This window comes from Peromyscus leucopus, chromosome 1 (genome assembly GCF_004664715.2).
Source record: "Peromyscus leucopus breed LL Stock chromosome 1, UCI_PerLeu_2.1, whole genome shotgun sequence".
NCBI lineage: Eukaryota > Metazoa > Chordata > Mammalia > Rodentia > Cricetidae > Peromyscus > Peromyscus leucopus.
The window spans coordinates 123,055,405-123,077,703 of record NC_051063.1 but is presented as its reverse complement, the minus strand read 5'-3'; the positions used below and the strand labels follow the sequence as shown (position 1 = coordinate 123,077,703).

At 40.2% G+C, this 22,299-nt stretch overlaps 2 protein-coding genes across 7 annotated transcripts in view; one reads left to right on the top strand and one right to left on the bottom strand.

The window, feature by feature from the left end:
* The window catches only part of Cpeb1 (cytoplasmic polyadenylation element binding protein 1), a 98,125-nt gene that overhangs the window by 57,470 nt on the left and 18,356 nt on the right, over positions 1 to 22,299 (bottom strand). For all 6 annotated transcript variants that reach the window (XM_037197865.1, XM_037197876.1, XM_037197874.1 and 3 more), the window contains exon 2: positions 19,995 to 20,169. The gene's annotated coding sequence lies outside the window, so the exon portion shown is untranslated. The remainder of the gene's footprint in view (positions 1 to 19,994; positions 20,170 to 22,299) is intronic.
* LOC114696207 (40S ribosomal protein S27-like) lies at positions 12,781 to 13,218 on the top strand. The gene has a single exon (XM_028873789.2). It carries the CDS (start codon positions 12,812 to 12,814, stop codon positions 13,064 to 13,066), a length of 255 nt encoding a protein of 84 aa, XP_028729622.1. The 5' UTR covers positions 12,781 to 12,811; the 3' UTR covers positions 13,067 to 13,218.

The following is a 22,299-nucleotide window of genomic DNA, read 5'->3' as shown; positions in this document are numbered from 1 at the left end:
TAGGAGCATCATGAGTTCTAGACCAGCTTGGCCTAACAATGAATTTCAGGCCAATTTAGCTATATAATGAGACCCTGTCTCAATCTCAAACAAAACAAGTCTTTACATGACTGGATTTGTCATCCTCGTAATCACCTCAAATGTCACTTTCTGAGAGGGGGGAAGGAGGGGGAGGGAAAGAGGAGAGAAGGGAAGAGAGAGGGAGGGGTAGGAGGGGGGAGAAGGAAAGGGGGGAGAGAAAGTGGGGTCTTCTCTAAATTCACCCCCATCCCAACCTGTACAAATGATATAAGCACTGAACCTCTGTCCCAGTCATTCCCTATCTGGCCCCACTGTTTAGTTTTCAAATTATTTGGAATAATCTGAAAGGTCTTGTTTGTGCTACTCTCTACCATCCTTCTGAACCCACACACGTACTATTCATAGCTTCTCTACAAGAGAGCAGATGCTGTGTTATCTGCTCACATCTGTAGTCACAGCATCCAGAACAATTTGATTATTATGTGTCAACTAAAGAACTGTCTCTTCTTATGTGTTTTTAAACACGGTTGTTAGTCTTATTCTCAAGAACACTACAGAAATTTAAGGAAAGTTGGTAGTCCTCTGTAAATATGGTGCACTGTAAATATTTTTTTCCTGTTTAGTCATAGCTATACATTGGTGTTACACAATTCAAACAGGCATGGTAACCTACTTCTGTTCTCCTACTTTGGAGGCTCAGGCAGGAGGATCACCTGACCCACAATTCCAAATCAGTCTGGGAAACACTGAGACACCATTTCATCATCAACAACAAAATACACACACACACACACACACACACACACACACACACACACACGCACTAAAACAAACAAGCTTGTTATACAATTCAGTGTTTTTAGTATATCCAGAGTTTCACAATACTAAATTTGAAAACATTCTACCACTTGCAAAAGAAACTGTCTGATAGCTATTCCTATTCTCCCATGACCCCCCCTTTCTACTCCTGGGCAACCACTAGTCAAGCCAAATAAATTAATCCAGCCTCTTCTGGACATTCACAAAAACGGAACCCTACAATATATGGCCTTTTAAGCCAGGTGGTGGTGGTGCACACCTTTAATCCTAGCACTTGGGAAGGCAGAGGCAGGTGGATATCTGCAAGTTCAAGGCCAGCCTGGTCAGTATATAGAGCAAGTTCATGGACGTACAGGGTTAGAGAGAGAAACCCCATCTCAAAAAACAAAAAGAAAACAACATACGGCCTTCAAAAAGTTTGTTTTCCTTAGAATGTTTTCAAGGCATATCCATATTGCAGTACCAACTAGGATTTCATTCTTCTTTATTGCTCAATAACATGTTCTATTGCATCAACACTTTTTATCCACTCACTAGTTGCTCCTACAGTTGACACAGTATGAAAAATGCTGTCCAAATGCATAAATGATAAATTCTTTACAATGCTGGGGACTGAGTCCAGTGTCTCACACATGCTAAATAAGCCTCTAGCCCTTGAACCTGTTTGTTTGTTTTTTAATTTTTAGAAATATTTACTTTTAAAATGGTGGGGGGGGGGGTTAGGGGGTATGTGCATGTGTGTGCATGTACATGCAAGGGCCCGCAGAGGCCAAAGGCATTGATTGGATTCCCTGATCTTAAGTTACAAGACTTTGTAAGCCATTCAGTGTGGGTGCTGGGAACTGAACCTAGGTCCTCTGAAAGAATAGTAGGTGCTCTTAACTACTGAGTCACCTCTCTGGCCCCTGTTTTTATCTCTCTTAGATATAGGTTGAAGACAATTTTTAGGTCTTTTGGTAACTTACACTTGACCTTTTGACTACTTCTATACAGTTTTCCAAAGCAGTTGAAACATTCTACATTAGGAATACATGAAAATTCCACTTCTTCCACATCTTGATGGATTTTTAAAAATTAGTCACTCTACTAAATATGAAGAAAACCAGCTGTTAAAGGATAGGACCATGTGGACAAAATCAGGTAACTGCAATGGATTAAGACATATCCAACACATTAAATCCATTAGTCCATGATGATACTGGAAAACATACTGGTCCACTTTGGAAAAATCAGCTCAGTATTATGAAACAAAGTAAACAAGAATAATCAACCATTTAACTGCCTTTCCTAAGTGATTTTTTTAAGGATGACCAATCAGTGAAAGCTTATTTTTTACAAAATTACATCAGTTAGTAAATGGAGAGAGAGGAAACTGCTACCAATCCATAATATATTAATGCATCCAGGTATGGTCATCATTGGCTACTGGCACAAGTGCTAAAATATCAACTATTAAGTATTCTTGCTTTAAGAAAGTCAAACCTAAGTTTGCTGAAGTCGCTAGATATAATCATCAGTTAATTAAAAATATTAGGAGACACTAAGTACTGCCAGTTAAAAATCTGTAATGTGGATAATTTTACAAAATAAACAATATGATTTTCTCAACAAGAAATTCAAAAGAAAAAAAAATAGAGGAAGCAACCAGAAACTAAAAGTAACCAGAAATTTCCAATAATCATGAGTATGTTTTATCTACTTCAGAAGAATTCAAACCAGGTTCAGGCTTGTCCCATAAGAAATTCAGTCAATACTAACGAGAATGTAACAAGACTTGGGCATTTGTACTCCCAACACCACAATATTCTGACTTAATTCATCTCAATAAAACCTTTTCAGGTGTCACCACAGTATTACAGACAGGTACCTCTGCTCTTGGCTTAGATTCCTGAATATCTTAAAAACAAATCCTAACAGTATGCTACTTAACAGGGTCACTTTTTAAACCCCACTGACAAAATCCAAGCATGGAGGACAGAAAGTGGGCCTGAAGTCGCATCCCTAGCTGAAAGGCTATGAGTTAATGATGGCTTCTAGGAGAGAAGTCCGTTTTCTTTAATGGTATGGTAAATCTGGTATACTGACCATGTTTCAGAGCAGGCCCCATGCCTAGGAGTAGTTGGCCAACACCAACTGGACTTGATTGTGGTGATAAGGAGATATGAAGTTAGGTGGGTAGGATAATGGGAGAGAATCTGGGAGGAGTTGGGAGAGGGGGATGAATATGATCAAAATAAATCGCATGTAATTCTCAAAGAATTAATAAAAGCACAACAAATTCTGTATTAATGCAATTAAATCACTACTAATTCACAAAAATAGCTTAATGATTTTAGGAATTTATTGGGGGGTTAACTCACGATACAGGAAACTCACAATACAGGAAATAGGGATTGAGGCACAGTCCAGTGCTGTTCTCTAGAGAGCTCTGCTGTGGGATGTTCTGTATGTTAAATGTGTTGCTCTGATTGGTTAATAAAACACTGATTGGCCAGTAGCCAGGCAGCAAGTATAGGTGGGACAAGCAGAGAGGAGAATTCTGGGAAGTGGAAGGCTGAGAAAGAGAGACGCTGCCAGCCGCCACCATGAGAAGATGTTAAGATACTGGTAAGCCACGAGCCCCGTGGCAACTTATAGATTAATAGAAATGGGTTAATTTAAGATATGAGAACAGTTAGCAAGAAGCCTGCCATGGCCCTACAGTTTGTAAGCAATATAAATCTCTATGTGTTTACTTGGTTGGGTCTAAGCAGCTGTGGGACTGGTGGGTGAGAGAGATTTGTCCTGACTGTGGGCCAGGCAGGACCAGGAAAACTCTAGCTTCCGAGCTCTGCCCTGATCCACACCAGCATCCAAGACCAAGAGATAGCGAAGAGAGCAAGCACAGAATGCCTTCTTGGGACTTAAGGGGGCCTGTCTCAGCCACGCCCCAGGGGCAGGTCACAGGCAGGTGTGGCAGTTACTTGTTGCCACACTAGGGGCAGTGCTTTGAGGTCAAAGCTGGAACTGCTATCTGCTGCATTGTACTTCAAAGGAGGCCTATCAAGAAAGCCAGAGATGGCACACATAATGAAGAAACTTGTGTGTCTGATAAGGGTTTAGTATTTAGATTTATACAAATCAGCAACAGTTTCAAATTATCAGTTTGTTTAAGTTAAAATTTGTAAATGAGCTAAATGGTAATTACTAGAGGGTGGGGAGCAACTGATGGAGATATGGGAAGATGATAGTGAAAGGGTACAAAGCCTCAATGAAGTAACAGAAGGTTTTTATTGAAAATGTACTGAACAACATGATTAAACATTAACATGTTTCAAAAAGCCACAGGGTAAATTTCAGTTCTTACCAAAAAGTTAACATTTGAATAGATATTAGCTAACTGAATTATTTCACATTTTATTGAAAATTGTAATAATCTTCCATAAATATACGCAACTATAATTCAATTTCAACTTAAAATGGAAAAAAAAATTGGGGGGGGGTGTCCAGTTATAGTTGAGTAGTAGAGTATATGCTTAGTATTCATAAGCCCTGGGTTGAATCTCCAGCACCCAATAGAAGGGACAAAGAGTGAAAAGTCATTTGTCCAAAGAAAAACTCATCATCAAAACCACAACAAAGAGCTAAGGATGTGGCATAGCGGTAGAGTGCTTACCTTGTATACACAAGGCCCTGGATTTGATCTCAATCCCATCCCTACCCACTCATTTCTCCTTGGACTGCTTCTGACTAATAAAAAAGGTAAACAATAGGTATTAACAGTAACATGGGGGGAGGGTCCTCACTCATGGCCAGTAGAAATGTAAAATGGCAAAAGTATTTTAGCATAAAAGTGTTTTTTTTTAATCCTTTAATTTAATACCAGCACTCAGGAGGCAGAGGTAAGCAGATCTCTGTGAGTTAGAGGCCAGCCTGGTCTACAGAGTGAGATCCAGGACAGGCACCGAAACTACAGAGAAACCCTGTCTCAAAACAACAATAACAAAGAATGTCAATTAGTGCAGTCACTATGGATGTCCCTCAAAAAATTAAAATGGGGCTTCTGGGACTTAGGAAGACTGCACAGGGGCTGGAGAAATGGCTCAGCGGTTAAGAGCATTGCGTGTTCTTCCAGAGAACACAGGTGGCAGCTCCTGACTGTGTGTAACTCAATTTCCAGGGGATCCAGCACAGTCACATAGACATACATGCAGGCAAAATACCAATGCATATGAAATAAAAAGGAATAAATTAAAAAAAGAGAGACTGCACAGCAGTTTAGAAAACTGGTTGCGCACTCGGGAGGCAGAGGCAGGCGGATCTCTGTGAGTTCGAGGCCAGCCTGGGCTACCAAGTGAGTTCCAGGAAAGGTGCAAAGCTACACAGAGAAACCCTGTCTTGAAAAACCAAAAAAAAAAAAAAAAAAAAAAAAAAAGAAAACTGGTTGCTCTTCCAGAGGATCCAGATTCAATTCTCAACGCCCACATCACATCTCCCTACAGTCTAACTCCATTACAGGAGATCCAGTGCCCTCTTCTGACCTCTGCAGGTACCAGAAACATAAGTGCTACACAGATATACATGCAGGCTTAGTTAGGGTTTCTATTGCTGTGAAGAAACATCATGACCACAGCAATTCTTACAAAGGAGAACATTTAACTGGGGTTCTGAGAGTTCTACATCTTGATTGCCATGCAGTAGGGAGAGAGAGAGAGACACTGGACCTGACTTGAGCATTTCAAACTCCAGAGCCCCAGTGACATACTTACTCCAACAAGGACAAACCTTCTAATAGTGCCACTCCTAAATGACCAAACATTCAAATACATTGAGCCTATGGAGGCCATTCCTATACAAAACCACTCAGGCAAAATACTCATATTCACAAAACAAAAATACTTTTTTAGAAGAAACTTCCAGCAGCCTCTGGTATCTGTGGGCTGGGGCTAGTGGTGTAAGTTTTAAACTTCACTTTTGTCATGTCAGGCAAGGCGAACAAAAGTACAGTTGGCTCCCATACCCCTGGGTTCTACATTAGCACACTCAAACCAACTCCTGTAAAAGGGCAAGAGAGCACAGCGGTTCTTCCATCTTGAGGCCATTTCAAGTTTAACTAGAATTTGATCTTCTTAAGATGGAGAATCTTGTGGAAAATTACCCAACTCTATTCTAGAAGCTGAGGCCAAGATGCCCCAGCCAACTTAGCTTCTGTTAAACTGTCTGGTTCTTCAAAACTTCCCATACAACTGCAGAGCAAGATACCAGGATGTGTTTTTTGCCTTTAAAAGCCTCTTGGTCTAAATGTTTAGGGTTACATTGGGATACCAAATACCTGAGTGTAGTCACATTTGGCTGGAATAAAGACTTCCATATGGCTATAAACTGTGAGTGGTCATCTCTAATGGACTCCCCGTAACATTTTGGAAGCATCAGTAAGATTCCCAGAGGCTGGACCCTGACACTTCCAGGCCTTGGTACCCCCCAGGAGCAGGGAAGTGTGCACCAGCTGGAGAGGACTCTTAGGGGGTGTACACCTTGAGATGTTCTAGGACCCCAGAAAAATTCTCTTTGATTAATTGCTGGTGAGTGCTCTGAGGGTACCTTAACACCACCACCCAAAAGAAAACAAAGGTAAGTCAAAATTCATCTGATCTGAACACCTCCAGAGGTAAGTTTGGTCTCTAAGAGGCACCATCTGGTTGGGACACAAGAGGGGAAGTCATACACAACCATAGATCCTTTGTCTGGGATCTGTGTGAGACACCACTAGAATCCTCTATTCTGTTTGGGTGTATGAATGTGTGGTGGCCACCCCTGGTTGTCTTTACTATGTGTCTATATGACTGGGTCTCCCTGTGTCTCTATCAGTTCTGTTGGTTAGAGAAACATATCTAATCTCTCTCTCTCTCTCTCCCTCCCTCCCTCCCCCCCTCTCTCCCTCCCTCCCCTCCCCTCTCTCTCTCTCGATGGTAGAGGCCTACCCCATCTGAAAGGAGACTGCTCCAATAGTTGCTAAGAAACTTCTTCAGGAAATAATTCCTACATTTGGACTGCCCCTAGCTTTGGGGTCTGGCAATGGCCCAGCCTTCGTGGCCAAAATGTCTCAAAATCTGATAAAGGTATTAAGTATTAATTGGAAATTAAACTGCATATAGGCCATAGAACTCGGGTCAGATAGGAAGGATGAATAGAACTCTTAAGGAGACTGAGTAAATTGGTCCCAGAAACTAGTTAAAAGTTGGGTTGACCTCCTTCCTCCTTTGTCCTTCTCAGGACCCAATGGACTCCTTACCAGGAAGGGTTTGGGAGACCACCTCTCATCCTCCCAAATCTCTGAGCTATTCCCAGGTAGAACTGTCTAATCACCCCCTTCTCAAGTCCTTAAAGGCTTTTCAGGAGGCTTGCCAGGCCACTGACTGGACTATGAGAGGAATCCTGCCACCTCCCACCTCTGAACCCTCCTGCCTAGACTCTGGAACCTATCTGGAAGCAACACTACCTAGTCATATTTACTACCCCAACTAGTGTCAAAGTAGCTGGTGTCTTCCTTTAAAAAAAAAAAAAGCCACCAAGGACGATGACAGATGGACCATAACTTGGACCTAGGACCCCTTAAAGATAAGACAGACCAGAGTTTACACACTCTCCCCCAAACCCAGACATGAGAATTCAGAAAAAGCAACAATGGGAAACTACCTTTCAGATGGACCTCTGTTCTCTTTTGCCCCCTTCCCGGGTAGAACAATATGGATCCCAGTATATTAGGCTGTGGAAAAGAATAACTAGAAAAGGGCCTTTAGGGATTACTTTTTTTTTTTTTTTTTTTGGTTTTTCGAGACAGGGTTTCTCTGTGTAGCTTTGCGCCTTTTCCTGGAACTCACTTGGTAGCCCAGGCTGGCCTCGAACTCACAGAGATCCGCCTGCCTCTGCCTCCCGAGTGCTGGGATTAAAGGCATGTGCCACCACCGCCCTGCTAGGGATTACAAATTTATGAATACCAATGGTAAGTCATCCTGCCAAGACAAGATACCTGCATCATGTCCTCAAATTACCGGCTTGCTTGGACTAACAGTTTGACTAAATGTGCCACCTCCAACTCACTGGAAAGCCACACCCCAACTCCCAGATATATGCTCATAATGGAGAAGAGAGGAGAGCTCATATAGGCCTTGAATCAATCGATGCTAATAAAGGTCAAATGGTCCCAAATTCTGGTCCTGGTCCTAGTAGGGGCAGGAATAGCTGGTTCAACTGCAATAGGCACCTTGGCCTTGATTGCTGGGAACCAAAACTTTAAGGGAACTCGGTTCCCATGCATACTTACACCTAGGCAATTTGGAGAATTCTATTTTCAGGCTGGAGAGACAAGTTGACTCCCTCACAGACAGTCCTACAGAATTGAAAGAGGTTAGACCTCTTATGAAACAGAGAGGACTTTGCATGGCCTTAGGAGAAACCCGCTGTTTCTCTGCCAACCGATCAGTGGTAATTAGGGAAAACCTTGTCATGGTCAGAGAAAACCTCAAAGTAAAGAAAGGACACACAGATCAGATACTTGGCATCAGTCTCTGTTTACATGATCCCCACGGCTGACCACCTTGCTGTCAGTGTTAGCCAGACTGTTGATTCTTATTCTGATTGGGCTAGTGGTGGAACCCAGCATCCTCAACTGCATGACCAACTACTTCAAACAGAGGATAAACTCAGTTAAGCTACTGGTCCTTAGGACCAACTATGCCCCTCTCTAGAACAGAGAAATAAATGATCTGACTCATGCCCATAGAATCGGTGAGAAATGTGACAGGACAAGAGTACACAGAGGGTTCTCCACCTTGTAGTCTTCCTTCGGCCACTTCAGGGTTAACTGGAATTTGATTTTCTTGATGGAGAACTCTGTAATTACCCAACTCTATTCTAGGACCCGAGGCCAAGATATCCCAGTTAACTTATCCGTTTTAAACTGCCTGCTTGTGCAAATCTTCCCTTCCAGCTAACCACTTAGCTTCTGTTAAACTGTCCCCTTATGCAAACCTATAGCTACAAAGTGAAGATACTAGGATGTGTTTTTCCCTTTAAAAGCCCCTTGCTCTACACTTAGGTCTTGGGGCTACACTTAGGTCCCCACTGAATACCTGAGTATAGTTCTAGCTGGATGGAATAAAGACTTCTAGTTGGCTATAAATTGGATGTCTGGGTGGCCATCTTTGGTGGGCTCCCCATAACACTTCAAATGGAAAACACTCCAAAACTAAAAACTGTATCTAAAGATCTTCCCAGCACTTGAGAAAATGCAACAGGAAGATCTTGAGTTGCAGTAAGCCTGAGCTAGAGAGAGAGAGAGAGAGAGAGAGAGAGGGAGAGAGAGAGAGAGAAAATGAATGAATATGAGAATGAGAATGAGAATATGAATAAGCATCAGGTGTGGTGCTGCACTCATTGGGAGGCAGAGACAGGTAAACCCAAGAATACAAGGTCAGCCAGAACTATTGAGTTCTAGGTCAGCCAGGATACAAAGTGAGATCCTGCCTAAAAACAAAACAATACATGCTGGTGTGAACACACATACACACAACCACAAAGGAAAAACCAAATCAAAACACCTTCCATGTGATCCTGCTATACCACCCCAAATCCTACCCCATCCCAAATCAAAGTTACCTTATTATAGAGAGATCTGCACTCATGTCTGTTGCTTCACTGCTCACAATAACCCGATTATGGGATGAGACCAAGTGCCCATCAAGGGATAAATGAATAAAGAAAATTTGGTAAATATACACAATGGAGTCTTATCCCATCATTAAAAAATGTTATTTGAAGGAAAACAGGATAGAACTAGGATCATCACATTAACTGAAATCAAAGCATCACATGCTTTCTTTTGTCTGTAAAATCCAGGGAAGAAAATAAGGACATGAAAGTAAAGGGAGCATGTCTTGGTCAGGGTTCTATTGCTGTGAAGAAACACCACGACCATGGCAACTCCTATAAAGGACAGCATTTAATTGGGGTGGCTTACAGTTCAGAGGTTTAGTCCATTACCATCATAGTAGGCATCATGGCAGAATGCAGGCAGACATGGTGCTGGAGAAGGAGCTGAAAGTTCCTACACCTGGATCCAGAGGCAGCAGGATGAGAGCCACTGGGCCTGGCTTGTGCTTTTGAAAACCTCAAAGCCCCTCCAGTGACACACTTCCTCCAGCAAGGCCACACCTCCTACTCCTTTCAAATAGTTCCACTTCCTGGTGATCAAGCATTCAAATCTATGAGCTTATGCAGGCCATTCTCATTCAAACCACAGGAGACTATTAGGATTGTGAAGGGAAAAAGGAAGTGACAGAGGAGATGAATAAGATCAAAGTATACCATATGTATAGACAAAAATGTAAAAAATGAAACCCCTTGCCCTGTACAAAAATTTTTGAGGGGTGGATCTAGAAGTGGTTAGTGGAAAGAGTAGGGAATGAATAGATAAAAATACATTGTATGCATGCATATAATTCTCAAATACATTGTATTTAAAAGTTTACAAGTATTTTGATAGATATACAAAGACTCATAGTAATGGGGTTATGGAGCCTGAACCTTACATCATCTGTAACCAAGCAAGGCTTCCAGTGGTGGTACTGAGACACCAACCCAGCCACAAAACCTTTGACTCACAACCTGTCCTGCCTGCAAGATGTGTTGGGGCAATGGTGGCCCAGAATTTGTGGGAGCGGCCAATCAATGGCTGATCTAACTAGAGGCCCATTCCATGAGCTGGAGCCCATGTCCAACACTGCCTGGATAGCCAGAAACTAGAGGCTGGATTGTGCAGAGTCCTAGGATAAAACCAAACATGACTAAAAAAAAAAAGTCAATGAAATGTTTCCTAATGATATTCTGCTATACTCATAGATAGGTGTCTAGCCCAATCATCACCAGAGAGGCTTCATCCAGCAACTGATGAAAGCAGAAGCAGAGACCAATAGCAAAACATTAGGCAGAGCTCAGGGAAATCCACGAGGAGGAGGAAAGATGGTAGGAATCAGAGGGTTCAAGGACACCAAGAGAACTTGTCCCACAGAATCAACTAAGCAGAGCTCATAAGGGCTCACAGAGACTGAAGTGGCCATTGTGGAGCCTGCATGGGTCTGCACTAGGTCCTCTGCAAATACATTATGATTATCTAGCTGAGTATTCTTAAAGGACTCCTAACAGTTGGAGTGTGTGTGTGTGGGGGGGGTGTGTGGAGTGGTGGATCTCTGACTCTTTTGTTTGCTCTTGGTATGTTTTTTCTTCTACTGGATTGCCTTGTCCAGCCTCAATATGAGGGTTTGGACCTAGTCTTTCTGTATCTTGTTATGCCATGTTCAGTTGATATCCCTGGGAGGCCTGCTCTTTTCTCAATGGAAACTGAAGAAGAGTGGCTCTGGGAGAGAAGGGAGATGCGGGGAGGGACTAGAAGGACAGGAGGGAGGGGGAGGGGAAACTGCGGTCAGAATGGATTGCATGAAAGGATAAAATTTTAAAACTTTTTTAAATATTAAAAAAATGTACTAAGTCCAAAGAAAGCATTAGAAACACTAGGCATAAAAATAGCAATGATGAGAAACTCAATAATGTTCAAAGCAATGATCTTCCTACCATACCCCATACTGGGGACTGAAGCCAGAGTCTTGCACACTTTAACAGTAAGCTATACCCTGGCACCACCACCCCTGCCCCAACACATACAAATAACTTCATAATAGAATGGGGAAACAAAAGCCAAGATCTTATTTTAAAATTTTAACAAAAGGTCAGGAAAATATTTAATAGTATCAAGAATACCGGTAATTCAAAAGACTAAAAGCAGCTATTACATAAAAATATGTAACAATGAACTGACTATGTAAAGGAAATAGAAACATTCCTAGAAAAACTTACCAAAACTTAGAATACAGAGTCTAATACTTCTCTATTTTAAAAATGCAATTATAACTTTAAAAATTTACCTTAGAAAGCAAAAAGCACTCCATATTCAGACAGTTTCATCAATAAATTTCATCAAAAATTAAGCAGTAACATCACAGTTTTTATACAACTCTTAGAAAGAACAGGAAATAAAAGGAAATTTCTAATTTGCTTCAAGGAGCTAACACGACTGACATCCATGACACACTAAAGGTAAATGCAAGATAATTTCCAAAGTGCATGGACACGAAAATCATAGGAACAACATGTACAAAAATCAAATTTAGCAGCATGATAAATAAAATATTATGAAGAATTTGGATTTACTGAAGGGATGAAATTCGGTTTTACTTTAGTATTCTTTCCTGAATGTTTACACATTTATAGAGCTAAGACTATGTTTGTTGATTGGTTAATTTCAATTTGCTTTCTAGTCATATTTTTTTCAATACTGGAGATTGAACTTGGATGCTAGGAAAGCACACTACCACTGAGATGTACTCCCAGCCCTAGAAGTAAGCATAAAAGTAAATTAACAAACCAAAAATTAATGTAACTTAAAACCCTGTTCATTAGCTGGGCATGGTAGCTCACACCTGTAATTCCAGTCTCAAGAGACTGAGACATGAGGAATGCTGGGAACTTGAGGCCAACCTGCGCTGCAGGGCCAGCTCCAGGCCAGCCTGGGATACAAAGCAAAAATTCTGTAAGGAAACAAAACAAAACAAAAAAACATGCATGGCTTTTCTTTAAAAACCTATTGAGAAAACTGAAAATAATTTCCTTAATCATTTAAAGAATATCCACAAACCCCAGCATACCTACTGTTAGAATGTTCAAACCCTCACCACTCATCACTCCTCTCCAAGATTACAAAGCAACACAAAAATGCTTATACTATCATTTCTATTAACCTGGGATTACAAGAGAGTAGGAGGAAAAGTTATGACAAAAAGGAATAAAAAGGCTCTATCCCGGAAGTTGTAGCTGAGCGCTCACTAGCAAGCTCCTCACCCCTGAGATCTGGAGCGCCGGTGCTGGTGGAGCCGTCACCATGCCTCTGGCTAGAGATCTATTACACCCTTCCTTGGAAGAGGAAAAGAAAAAACATAAGAAGAAACGGCTGGTTCAGAGCCCAAATTCTTACTTCATGGATGTGAAATGTCCAGGTTGCTACAAGATTACTACTGTTTTCAGCCACGCTCAGACAGTGGTTCTCTGCGTAGGTTGTTCAACAGTGTTGTGCCAGCCCACAGGAGGAAAAGCCAGGCTCACAGAAGGCTGTTCATTTAGAAGAAAGCAACACTAATCACCTATACAAGTTCCTGAGTTTGTGTTTTTCACAGAAAGCCTTATCAAGTTCAGTGACTCTACCAAGACAATGTAAATGTGTTTGATTTTATAAAGTATACAACAGTGATCTCCTATTTTGGTGTCAGTTTTTCAATAAAGTTTTAATTAAAAAGAACTGAAATTACCATAATCTTCAGACAACATAATGATATATATATATAGAAGTTCTGAACAATCTATAAAGACATAGGTAATAGCATCTATAAATGAACTTAACAAAGTTACAGACTATAGTGTCAATGTACAAAAAGCTTATCTTCCTATATACTAGCCAACAACTAAGAAATAAGAAAAATGCAGGGGGGTATGGAGATATGGCTCAGTGGTTAAGAGAACTTCCTGCTCTTTCAGAAGACCAGAGTTTGATTCCCATCACTCAAACTGGCAGCTCATAACTGCATGTTAACTCCAGCTCCAGGGGTTCTGATGTCCTCTTCTGGTATCTTCAGGTATATGTACATATGTGGCATATAATCACACAAACACATATATACATAAATAAAAATAAATCTTAAAAAATTAAGTAAGGAGAGTAACGAGAGAGATATCTTGATAGAGGGGGCAATATGAGGTTAGGGAGAAATCTGGTACCAGGGAAAAATTCCAGAAATCCACAAGGATGATCCCAGCTAAGACTCCTAGCAATAGTGGAGAGGGTGCCTGAACTGGCCTTCCCCTGTAATCAGATCGGTGACTACCCTAATTGTCATCATAGAACTTCATCCAGTAACTGATAGAAGCAGATGCAGAGATCCAAAGCCAAGCATTGGGCCTAGCTCCAGGAGTCCTGTTGAAAAGAGGGAGGAGGAATTTTAAGAGCCAGGTTGGTCAAGATCATGACGGGAAAACCCACAGAGACAGCTGGCCTGAGCTCCTGGTAGCTCATGGACTCTAGACAGACAGTTAGGAAGCCTGCATGGGCCTAACCTAGGCCCTCTGCATGTGGGTGAATTGTATAGCTTAGTCTTTTGTGGGGCCCCTAGTAATGGGACCAGGACCTGTCCCTGAAGCATGAGCTGGCTCTTTGGAATCTATTCCCTATGGTGGGATGCCTCTCTCAGCCTTGATTCAGGGAGGAGGAGCTTGGTTCTGCCTCATCTAGGTATGTCATGCTTTGTTGACTCCCATTGGAGGCCTTACCCTTTCTGAGGAGTAGATGGGGAGAGGAGGTAGACGGGAGTTGGGGGCAGGGAACAGGAAAAGAAGATGGAGGGGAAACTGTGGTTAGTATGTAAAATAAAAAAATTTAAGTAATATTTATATCATTAATAAAAAGATAGATCAAAGTTTTACAAAGATAACACAAAATATTTATGTCCTTGAAAAGGGCAAAGTTTAACTATGAAATAAAAATGCTAACTATAAGTATCAATACACTGGAATTACCTTAAAATGAATAACTTATGTTCTCCAAGAGACAACATTAGCCAAAAAGATAAGTCAAAAGTGGAAGAATAACCGCATACATCTAACAAATTTACTGCAGAATAAACTAGAATGCCTATAAAACTTATTTTCTCAGTGAGAATGCACAAAGACATGCACAAGCATGGTATGGAACAATATTTTAAATGCCAAAAAAATTTGAAGGTGTCCAATCAAAGTAGCAATCAGGAAAAGACAAAATTAAAACCATATATGGCTATGTTGGTGGTGCATGCCTATAACCACAGAACTTTGGAAACTGAGGTAGAGGATCAGTTGAAGCCAGCTATGGCTCCATGAGACCCTGTCTCAAAAACAAAGAGCAAGCCAACCAGAACCTATATATGGTATCACTGCACTCCTCAAAAACTGCCATTTGAGAAAGAGTAATAGATAAGGATGTCATGCAGCAGGTACTGATGTACCCTTCTGGTGGGAATGAAAATTGGTCCAATCTCTTTTAGAGAAATTTTGATGTCATTAATTTAACAGACTCCCATACCTAAATATTCTTTACCAGGGTGTACATTCTAGATAATTTGCATTTCAGGATTTATGTACAACAATGTTCATAGCACCAATATTTCAACAGTCAAAACAACTAAATGTCAACAGCCGGGCGTTGGTGGCGCACGCCTTTAATCCCAGCACTCGGGAGGCAGAGGCAGGCGGATCTCTGTGAGTTCGAGGCCAGCCTGGGCTACCAAGTGAGCTCCAGGAAAGGCGCAAAGCTACATGAGAAACCCTATCTCAAAAAAAAAAAAAAAAAAAAAAACCAAAAAACACAACATCCAAGTTTCACAAACCCCTCTAAATGAATACTGTTACTGTTCCCAGGCTTAAACTCAAGAGTTGGCCATAGTCAAAGCAAACAAGCAGCAAAACTAGGATTTGTATCAGGTCACCTCTTGTACCATTTTGTGTAAACTTATTATGAAATGGGCAGACTGAAGATTTTTCCCCCCCAAAAAAACGGTTCCTCTTCCTCTCTTCCCTATTTTGAGACTATATCCACAAACAGAATGAGCAAAGAACCTACTTCATCCCCAAGTCACATAGACAGTAAAACATGGGAGGCAGAAGACTGAGAAAGCTTTCAGAGGTGATAATCAAGCCACTCTTACATACAAATAGGGTAATTCTTTTTTATAAAACTTTTATTGTTATGTGTATGTGTCTTGCACATGTGCCATGGTGCATATGTGGTGGTTAGGAGACACCTTACAAGAGTTGCTTCTTCTACCATGAGGGCTCAGGAGGTCAAACTTACATCATAAGGCTTGACAGCAAACTGCTTATCTGCTGAGCCATCTCATTGGCCCAAGAACAGAATATTTCTAGCCAGACAGAATTCAAGCCAATTGTCAGTTCAACCCTGGAACACACTTCCAGAATACTCTTCTGGACTGTGGGTATAGTTCATTGATGGTGCACTTACCCAGAAATATAGGTAAATCTTCAATTTCCAGTAAAACACATAATATACAGGATTCCCCACCAACACACACACACATAGAGCAATATAGGTAAGGTCTTCAATTTCCAGTAAAACACATTAACACACAAGATTCCCCCCAACACACACACACAAAAATGGTGGTGGGTCAACTGGCTACTGGCTAGCAATACAAAACAAATGAATCTTTATTCTCTAACCTTACACAAAACTAGATTACAGGTAGGCTGTAAATCTAAGCATAAAGGTAAACAATGGTGCTCATGAATTGTAAGAAATAATGTGAAAATGACTGTACTGCTAAAGCAAACTATAGATTCAATGCAACTTCCATCAGAATTCTAATGCTATTGTAACAGAAATTGGAAAAAAACTGCTTTAAAATTCATATGAAAGTACAGACGAGTACAAATATTTAAAGCAATTCTGAGCAAGATAATAATCCTGGAAGTATCACTATAGCTGATTCAGGTTATACTACTGAGCCACAGTAACAAAAACAGCATTACACTGCATAAAATCATACATGTAGATCAATGGACTACAACAGAGGACCCAGATATAACTAGATTCACCTGATTTTTAACAGATACCAGAAACAACATCGGGGAAAAAAAGACAGCTTCTTCAACAAATGATGCTGGGGAAACTGGATGTCCTCATGTAGAAGAATGAAACTAGATCCCTAGATCTTGCCTTGAATAAAAATCAATTCCAAATGGATCAAACACCTGAATGAAACAACCAATACTCTGGAACTGCTAGTGAAAATCAGAGAAAATACTACCAGATACAGATGTAGGCAAGGACTTCTGAATAGGATTCCAGTTGCTTAAAAAATATTGACAACTGGGATCTCATAAAATTATAAAGTTTCTATACAGTAAAGCAAACAAACAGTTAATCGTATGAAGAGAGAGCCTACAGAATGGGAGAAAATCTTTGCTAGCTACACATAAGACAGAGAATTAAACCTAGAATAATTTAAAAATGAGTTAATGAAGCCAGGCATTGTGGTACACACCTTTAATTCCAGCACTCAGGAGGCAGAGGCAGGTGAATCTCTGAGTTTCAGGCAAGCCTGGTCTACAAAGTGAGTTCCAAAATAGCCAGGGCTGTTACACAGAGAAATCCTGTCTCAAAAAAACAAACAAGCAAAATACAAAAATATGGGTTAATGAACTGATAGTTCTCAAAAAATAAAGCAAATGTTCATTAAACACATAAAAAATACTCCATGCTCACTAGCTACCAAGAAATGCAATTAAAAACTATATCTACAATCCATCCCACCCCAGTCAGAACACTCATTAAGAAAAGAAACAGGGGGAACAGGGCTGGTGGTGCACACCTTTAATCCCAGCACTCAGGAGGCAGAGGTAGGCAGATCTCTTGAGTTTGAGGTCAACATAGCAAATTCCAGGCCAACCAAGGCTATAGTATTTGAGACCCTGTCTCCAACTCCAAAAGACAAAAGACAGACGGATGGACAGACAGATGGATGGACAAAGCAAGGAAGGAAGAAAGGATAAGAAAAGAGAGAAGAGGGAGGGAGGTGGAATGGGGAAGCAGAAGCAGAAGGAAGGGAAGGAAAGAAAACAAACAGGGTTGTAATGCGGCTCTTGGGTTAAAAGTTCTTATTGCTCTTACTAAAGACCAGAGTTTGTTTGCCAGCACCCTGTTTCCCAGCACCCACATCTGGCAGCTCACAACTACCTTGTAACTTCAGCTCCAGGGAATCCAACACCTCTGGCTTCCATGAACACTTGCACTTGATGGTGTACAAACACACACATTTTAAAATAAAATAAAAACCAACAACAAATGCTAACTAGTATGTGGACAAAAAGTAACACCTTATACAGTGCTGGTAAGAATATAAAATAATATAGCCACTATGGAAATAAATATGGATGTTCCTAAAAAAAAACAATAAAAAACAACAACAACAGATTTACCATATGACCCAGATACATATTATTCCTGGGAGTTCCAAAATCTGGCTCCCCTTCCCTGTGTTATCTGTGAACTCAGAAAGAGCAGAGTAACAAAGAAAAACTCGGTTCATTTATTCTCCTAGATAGTTTTGCTTCTACTTTAGTGTCATACATACATACATTATTTTTATGTACCTATACAAAAATCTAGGGTATATATATGAAATAAAAGATTTGTCTTGATGAGACTGGATTAATTCACTTAATATGTTTATCTTCATTAGCATCAGTTTTTTATGAAAACATTCTGTATTACCTCACCACTTAAAGCACCTTCTGATTGATTTAATAAAGAGCTGAACAGCCAATAGCTAGACAGGAGAGGATAGGCAGGACTTCTGGACAGAGATAGGAACTCTGGGAAAGAATCTGAGGCAGGAGAGATTTGCCAGACAGATGTGGAGGAGTTGGATGTATGGTACTGAGGAGAGGTAACAAGAGACATGGTATAACATAGATTAATATACACGGGTTAATTTAAGTTTTAAGAGCTAGTTGGGAACAAGCCTAAGCTAAGACCAAGCTTTCATAGTTAATAAAAAGCCTCTATGTTGTTATTTGGGATCTGGTGGTCCAAAGACCTGTTACAAAAAAGGTATTCTTCTAAAATGATTCAAGCAAAATATTTCATCAACATTCTTAAAACATGTTGCAACTCCCACAAAAGATTATGAAACACTGTCAAGGAATCCATAGTTTGCAAGAGTTATATTCAAGAGCTGCCCCTTCCCTACTAATCAGCAGTCTCCTATATATGAAAACTACATGTCTGTTGACCTGTATTCATGTTTTAAAGGCTGCAACATGCAATATAGTTGCTACCAGGCACATGCAGTTACTTAGTATTTGAAATGTAACTCATCAACTATGACAAATTCACTTCATTCTCAAGTCTTAGTACTAATAAGAGATAGAGCTGAGCTAGGAAGATGGTTTAGTGGGTAAGAGAGATTGCTACACAGGCATGAGAACCTGAGTTCAGATCCATGTCACCCATTTAAGAAGCTATAGGTGGCCATATGTACCTATAATGTCAGTGCTGGGAAAGGGTGGAACAGGATTGTTGGATACTGTTAGCTACCAGTCTATCAGGAAACTGGTGGTGAGAACACCAAAATACAATGAACTCCAGGTTCAGTGACAGAAAAGACCTTGTGCTTAGAGGAATAAGGCAGAGAGTGATGGAGGAAGAACAAGCTTACTAGAACATTTTTATACTGATTTTATATTGACAAGGCAGTATTTTATGTATGCTGAACTAAATATTAAATTTCAACTCTAACTTTTTAAAAGATTTTTATGTGTATATGTGAGTGCTTAGACATAATGTGTGTGCCTAGTGCCCTGGGGGACCAGATAGGGTGTCAGATTCCCTAGAACTGCAGTTACAAGTGTTGTGTGCAGCCTGATGTTGGTGCTGGGAACCAAACCCAGGTCCTCTGTAAGAGCACCAAGTACTTTTAACAACTCAGCCATGCCTCCAGCCCCACAACTTAAATAGCTACCCAAAATCTTTAACAATATGATTCACATTATACTTCTTTGTGGTCCTGGAGCTAAAACCCAGATTAATACTTGGTAGTTATGTTTTGAATTTCTGAGAAAGGTCTTGCTAGTTATCTCATGCTGGACTTGAAATTACTATGTAGCCGAGGTGGTCCCCAAACTTATATTTCTCCATGTTTCCACCTCCTAAGAGCTGGAATTACATGTCTACACCTGCACCAGCAGCAGCAGCAGCACCAACAACAACAACCCACACACAAATACTGCTACTTTCAGTCTTTTTAATTCAACTCTTCCTGTGCACCACACAAAACAGATTATCTTTATTCTAATCACAGGCAGTCTCTATGCATAAGGGGGTCCAATCCATAATGCAAATCATGAAATGGGCAAGTACTGCCAGAGACTCAGTGTGTTCTTCATAGGCCTCCCAGTGAAGACCTCTAGCATGCACTACTTTGGACTAGCCCAGTGCATCCCAATTTTCAAATCTCAATTACCTGGCAAATGATCATGAATTCCTCGATTTATGGGTGTTGTGCAGACTTTACTGAAGTCCAATGAATCATCCAAAATGGCATTTATCCTTCGAAAGATACTGGCATTGCTACACGTAGACAGTGCAGGAACATCCTGGTTGTCCCAGCAATCTTTTATTCTTCCCGTTTCTTCTTCCTAGACATTGAAAAAAACATGCTTAGGTTTTATATACACATACAGAATAATAAACAGACTTGACCCTGTTATTTTAAACAATACCATGAATTTTAAAAAGTAACTAGGACTTCAGTTTATTGCCTACATATCAAAGCACTAAATCAATGTTTATTATGAACAAAGTATTCAGAACACTATGGGTACCAATTTAAGTATAAAGATAATTTTCTCAAAAACCTCTTATTCTAGCAGTACACACATAATAATTACGACATAGTAACAATGACATGAAATTCAGAACCAGACAGACTTGGTTCAAATCTTCAGTATATCCACACAGTGGAATATTGTTTGACACAAAGAAATGTACTGACACATAATACAATATGGGTAAACCTTTAAAATGTGAAAGAAGCCAGTCACAAAAAAGACAACATATTAAGGGAAAGAGAAACATTTTCATCAGTGGTGTCTCCACTGGTTAAGTTTTTCATGCGCCTGTAAATAACCCTTCACCTATGTAAAAACCCTAATTAAACACACCAGGTCACCAGAATAGAAAAACAAGATATAAAAATGGGTGACTAAGAAGAAGGGTGTCAACAGATACAGGTGAGGGGGACAAGAGAGGATAATGGAGAAAAATGTATGAAAATGTCATATTCAACTTCATTACTTTCTCTTTTAAAAATTAATTGTGTGTGTGTGTGCGCGCGCGCGCGCGCGTGCGTGCGTGCGTGTCATAGACCGGAGATTACTTATTTAAATTTGGGAAGAGGGGCAGTAGTGATGGCTTATCATTTAAGAACACTGGCTGCTATTCCCTGGACTTAGGTTCAATTCTCACACCCACATGGAAGTTAATAACCATCTGTGAACTCCAGTTCCAGGGTATCTTATACCCTCTTCTGGCCTCAGTGGGCATGGCAGGAAGATGATACAAGATATACCTGTAGGCACAATATTCACATACATAAAATAACTCATTGGCCAAACCTGATGACACAAATCTTTAATTCCAGCTATTTGGAAAGGTTGAGGCATGAGGATCACAAATTCATTTAGTGAAACTACCTCAAAAAAAAAAAAAAAAAAGGCTTGGAGTTTGTTCAGTGGTATGCTTGTCTAATACACTCAAGACGCCATGTTCAATCTTCAGCACTACAAAAACACCCCTCTAGACACAACTGTTCACTGAAAGGTAAACTTTATGATATATACATTATCTCAGTAAGGTTGTTTAAAATTTATGGCTCTATCATGTATTTGCTGTGTGATGCCAACCTGTGTCTGCTTCCCTTTGTGTGAAATGAGTAAACCAACTTTTGGATGACTTTTATAAAGCATGGTGCCTGACATACAGCAGTTGTCTAGACACTAAAGATATAATTGCAAGAGAGGATGTGGCAAGAATCAAAACATGGAACCAACAGCATCCAAAGGGAATGCAGTCATTGGAAGCACACATAAATCTGCTTAATAAACACTGCCTAATAAACATTAAATAATTGTCCTCTATCTATAGGCAACACTTCAAGGGTCAGTAAGTGAAGCAAAGATTCAATTTTAAAGTTTGGACAATGAACTAAGATCTGATCATGCTATAAATAAACACAACATAAGCTACAACATGCTATAAACAAATTATGCCCTCTAATCCACAATGTGTTTGAGAGCTGGATAAAGGACAAGGTCTAAAGAACAACACAGAAAACAGGGAGGCATTATCAAAAGTGTTCCAGTATGGTATAGTGTTAGGTAAAGAAGAGACTAGAAAGGCCTCATAAACCAAGTTAAGTAGTTAGCAGTGTCTTCTACATTAGAAGTTACCAAAAAGTTTAAAGCACGCTTTAACAATGAAAAAAAAAAACCACCTAATTTTTGTTTACTATACTACAAGGACTACAAATAAAATCTCAGGATCTTGGCCACATCTGAGGGTGAGAAAAAGATTAACTGTTAGTAAGTCTTAATAGACTGACAGCAGTTGCAGGAGAGATGAGAACCAATGAGGGACACATGCAGGCTTGTGCATTTCTCAGAGAAATTCAGTCCTTCCGAGGAAGGTCTAAAATGTTTATTATTTCAAGTAGTCTGAAAAAAATCTAATTTAAAGAATCGATCCAGCCACTTTGCCTCACTCCTAAT